The following is a 4,881-nucleotide window of genomic DNA, read 5'->3' as shown; positions in this document are numbered from 1 at the left end:
CTATTTGGTCATAATATACCTATGACTGCTAGCTTCAGGCTCCAAATGCAAATCTGTACAGCATCTAACTATGATGCTAGGTTTCCTCTTACTACCTTCAGTATTGGATAAAGCTGTGCATAAGTTTTCAAACGGTGATCCAGGCAATCTCCCTATTATCCCTGCTGAGGCTTTAACTACAATGATGTCTAAATCCCATACTCTACATCCCAAACCACATTTGACTATGAAGACTAAAGCACTATATTTTATATTAGCCTATATAGTTCTTGCCTAGTGGGCATGTTGAAATGCCATATTGACCTACAAAGATTCATGATCTATCAGGTAGTTCAAATAATATTTACTCTTGGCTATTCAAGATGAAATATTTACTGCATTCAATATCAAGGTGCCATCTTCTCTTTATTTTCTTAAAGCCCCTTTTCCAGGTCTCTATTGTATTATAGGTCTGCTGGGGAAAATTATTGCTTATAAAATAATTACCTACTTCAGGGAATAAAAACCTGGTATAGATTCAAAACTTGCCAAATATTTTTAGTATCATACTTTTTCCATCTAATTTATCTTCCTTATTTATCCTTGTATTTGGCTTATTTCTTTTCTGCTATTCCTGAAAAACAGTGTTTGTCCTAAAAAACAGCCAAATAAGCCATCATCTCCAACTCTTTGATTACAGTTTCTGTCTGTACCATCATTATGACAAATACTCCTAATAATGTTACCACCATAATTAGAGATCAAGTGATTTAAATCCCCCCTGATCATTAAAAACATGTATTTTATCAAAAATTGAAGCTATACAACATGTATGAATATTCATACAATTATTACATTAGTATTTAAAAAACATGTTGGCTAATATCTTCCTAAGTATAGCTTGTATTAATAGGCCCATTCATAGGAATTAAGTCAAAACACTACAAAAGGAAAATTTACACTTTCAAATATAAAAGTTATACAAATGAAACTAAAAGAAACCAATAACAAACTGATATTTATTTTTAAAAACACTCAGGATGTACACTAAGGCAGATACTGTCATCAATGTCATGGAATTATTCAGTGAACAGGAATGGATAACTATGGAAGTGAGACAATGCAACACATATGTAGCAAGATAGAAAGAATAGACAACATACATAACCAAAAAAAGTAAATATAATTTCTTACATCCATCCTTGAGTTAAAATTTAAAACACAAATTGTCTTTTGTAAATACATATGTGTTTAGAAAAAAATGATAATTTTTGAGGAATTAAAAGTTTGTTCTATCTCAACAAAAACTACAATGAGTTTATATTATTTGTATTTTAAAAGGGAAGGAGGAAATATATAAATCAACTTTCTTTACACTAAAATAATTATTAGGATGCTACAACCATTCTGCTGCTCTTATGATCACATACTTTGACTGAAAAATAAGAAAGACACAAAAATGAATGTACTGTGATGTATGATAGATCTGGGAAGAGCTGGCAGAGTGAGTAAATTTGATACAACTACATTATAATATATTCTCATAGGAATGATAACAGAAGACTTATCTGCTACTGGCAATTTTGGAGAAATTTAGCATGAAAGACTATGTAAGTGAAAAGACAATCTTACTTAAAATATATACTAAACATCACATGCCACAGGAGCACGTGTTCCACTATGTTCATAGCAGCCTTATTTGTGATAGCCAGAAGCTGGAAACAACGCAGTTGTCTCACCACAGAAGAAAGAATACAGAAAAGGTGGTTCCATTACACAGTGCAATACCGCTCAAGTACTAAGAACAAGGACATCCTGAATATTGCAGGCTAATGGATAGACCTAAAAAATATTATCCTGAGTGAGATAAATCAGGTCCAAAAAGATATGTACAGTATGTTCTCCATGATAAGTGGATATTAGCCAAAAAAAAACAGTATAGAATACCCAAAATACAGTCCACAGAACTAAAAAAGGTTGACAAGCTGAAGGGCCCAAGTGAGGACTCCTTAGGGCCACTTGGAAGGGAGAAGAAAGCAACCACAAAAAGGGAGGGAGGGAGAGACACAGCAGAGAAAGGGGATGAGGGTGGAGGGAGAAATGAATATGAAAAGGTATTGGGTTAGGAAAAAGGACTGAAGCACTGAGGGCCAGCAGAAAGAATAGAATCGGGCAATCTCAGGAGGAAGGAGGTTGGGAAGACCCTCCAAAATGTAGCAGAGACCTGGGAGGTGCGAGACTCTCAGGATTCAAAGGGGTGGACCCCGACATGAAATGCCCTGCAGTGAGAGAGGGAACTTGATGAGGCCACCTCCAGTAGAAAGACTGGGCATCAGAGTAAGGAATGGGTTGTTGACTCCAACAGTCAAAGTTCAGATAATTCTTGCTGTCTGAAAGAAATGCATGGATAGAAATGGAGAGAAGCCTTAGGAAAAGAAGATCCAGTGACAGGCTCAACGTGGTATCCAGCTCAAAGGGAGGCCCCAAGACCTGACAACATTACTGAGGCAATGGGGCACTCACAAAAAAGGAACATAGCATGACTGCCCTTCAAAACACCCAAAAAAGATGTAGATGTGTGCACCCAAACAATGAACAAAAGCTGCTGACCCCTCTGGTTCAATTAGGGAAAAGCTACATGAAGCTGAGGAGGAGGGCAAAACTGTAGGAGGACCAGTAGTCTAAATTAACCATGATGCCCAAGATATCTGAGACACTGGATCACCAATATACCAGCTGAGATTAGGTCCCCAGCACATATACAACAAAGGACTCCCTGGTCTGTGCTTAGTGAGAAAAGATGCACATTACCCTCAAGAGACTGGAGACCCCAGAAAGCTTAAGGTTTGGTAGGATGGGTGGGGTGGGGACATCCTCATACAGACAGATATGGGATGTGTAATAGTCAGAAGGTGGATCAGTAGGTAAATAAAACCTAGAATACAAAAATAAATTTAAAAAAGGGATATTCAGAAATAACAGGGAAGATGCCTAGTTTCAATGATAGACAGTGGACTTTCTTAATGGAACTTCATTATACATACAGTTGGGGAAATAAAACATTCAACCGACCTTCCCTAATTTTACTAGGGAGAAGTAAAGAAATTTGCTAATGTTTTGAAACCCATCTTTACTTAGTTAAGAAAACAATTTTTTTTGCTAATAATTTTTCTAAAGGCAAATTTGACATCATTGTTTCTGAGGCTGTATATCAAGGGGTTAAGCATGGGTATAATCAATGTATAGAACACAGAGGCCATTTTGTCAATATCCATTGAATGTCCTGTACTAGGACGCAAATAAATGAAAATCAGGGTGCCATGATAAATGGTGATTACTGTCAGGTGAGAAGCACAAGTAGAGAACCCTTTCTTTCTTCCCTCTGCAGAACCTATTTTAAAAATGGCCACTATGATATACATATAGGAGAGGAGAACAGTAAGAAGAGAGAGAGCTTCCACCAAACTTGCAAATACTACCAATATTATATCATGTGTATAGGTATCAGAGCATGACAGAGAGAAGAGTGGAGAGATATCACAAAAGAAATGGTTAATTTCTTTGGAACAAAATGACAACTGGAATGTATTAGTAGTATGGATTATTGAACTCATAGTTCCACCTAAGAATGCACCAAATGCTAGCTGAATACAGACTCTCTTGGACATAATTACAGTATAGAGCAGGGGGTTACAGATTGCAATGTACCTGTCATAAGACATGGCAGACAAAAGGAAAGATTCTGTGTCAACCAGAGAGCAGAAAAAGTACAACTGTGTAGCACAGCCATTGTAAGAAATTACCTTCTTGTCAGAAATCAGATTCACAAGTAATTTAGGGGCAATGACAGAAGAGTAGCATGCATCTATGAAGGACAGAATACAGAGGAAAAAGTACATGGGGATATGTAAATTAGAACTGACTGTGATTAATAAGATCATCCCAATATTCCCCATCAGAGTAACAGAGTAGATGGAGAAAAACACAACAAATAGAAGACTCTGTAGTTCTGGATGATCACTGAATCCCAAGAGAAGGAATTCAGTCTTCACAGTGTTGTTCTCCAAGCTCATTATTTGTTGAAATTTTGGTTTCTGCAGACCAGGTAAAATAAAAATAGAATAAAAACATAGAAAATTTTAAAATTTAACAGAAAAGTGATTTATAATCTACCTCATTCTTAAAGTGTAAGAATTATAGCATATTAAATTAATAAATTCCCAATATTGATGTTAAATTAAAATTTATGTCTTTTTAAAATGTATGCATCACATTCACCATCACATTGCTGTGCTTTCTGAATATAGATGACAGTTTACTTTTAATTCTTTGGCTCTCTATCAACATTGTCAAAGTGTAACTCAGTGTGTTGTTCTACAACTGTGAACAAATTCGTCAGTCTCCTATATTTTGTCTCATCAATTTCTAAAGTAGATAAAAATATCTAACTTCCAGAAAAATCTTCAACAATGCAGTTGAAGGACTGTTTTTTCACTTTAAGATGTAGTTTCCAGGTGGGGAACAAGGGATGTCCTCAGAATTATTCAACTACTATTAATAATACAAAATAAAAAATAAAATAAAGACTAGGAATGATTATTTCATGAGTATCAGTTCTGTTCCTCAGAAGCTAAGGAATGTTCAGAAAGACAATCATCTACCATGTCTGAGGCTCATCAATAATCTGAGAATGATAGAACTGTACTAATAAATAATTATCTTATTCAGAGTTTAACACACCAAATGGCACACCATTTTCACTAATTTTCACTGAATGTTATGATCTCTCCTGCAGGTCCATTACATACTTTTTCTTACAAGTAATGACCTCATTAAGATAAAACAAGGAGAAATCAATTGTGTTTTACAATTAATTTTACACCAATTACTAACTATATCTGT

At 35.4% G+C, this 4,881-nt stretch overlaps 1 protein-coding gene across 1 annotated transcript; it reads right to left on the bottom strand.

Annotated features, from left to right (window-relative positions):
* Positions 1–3,109: 3,109 nt before the first annotated feature.
* Positions 3,110–4,052, bottom strand: Or9m1b (olfactory receptor family 9 subfamily M member 1B). Its single transcript, NM_001000927.1, is given in 2 exon segments — positions 3,110–3,129; positions 3,131–4,052. Coding segments are annotated over 2 exon segments (942 nt in total).
* Positions 4,053–4,881: the final 829 nt, after the last annotated feature.

The sequence above is a fragment of the Rattus norvegicus genome, chromosome 3 (assembly GCF_021556685.1).
Source record: "Rattus norvegicus strain SHRSP/BbbUtx chromosome 3, alternate assembly SHRSP_T2T, whole genome shotgun sequence".
Lineage (NCBI taxonomy): Eukaryota > Metazoa > Chordata > Mammalia > Rodentia > Muridae > Rattus > Rattus norvegicus.
This window is presented reverse-complemented; position numbering and strand designations above follow the sequence as displayed.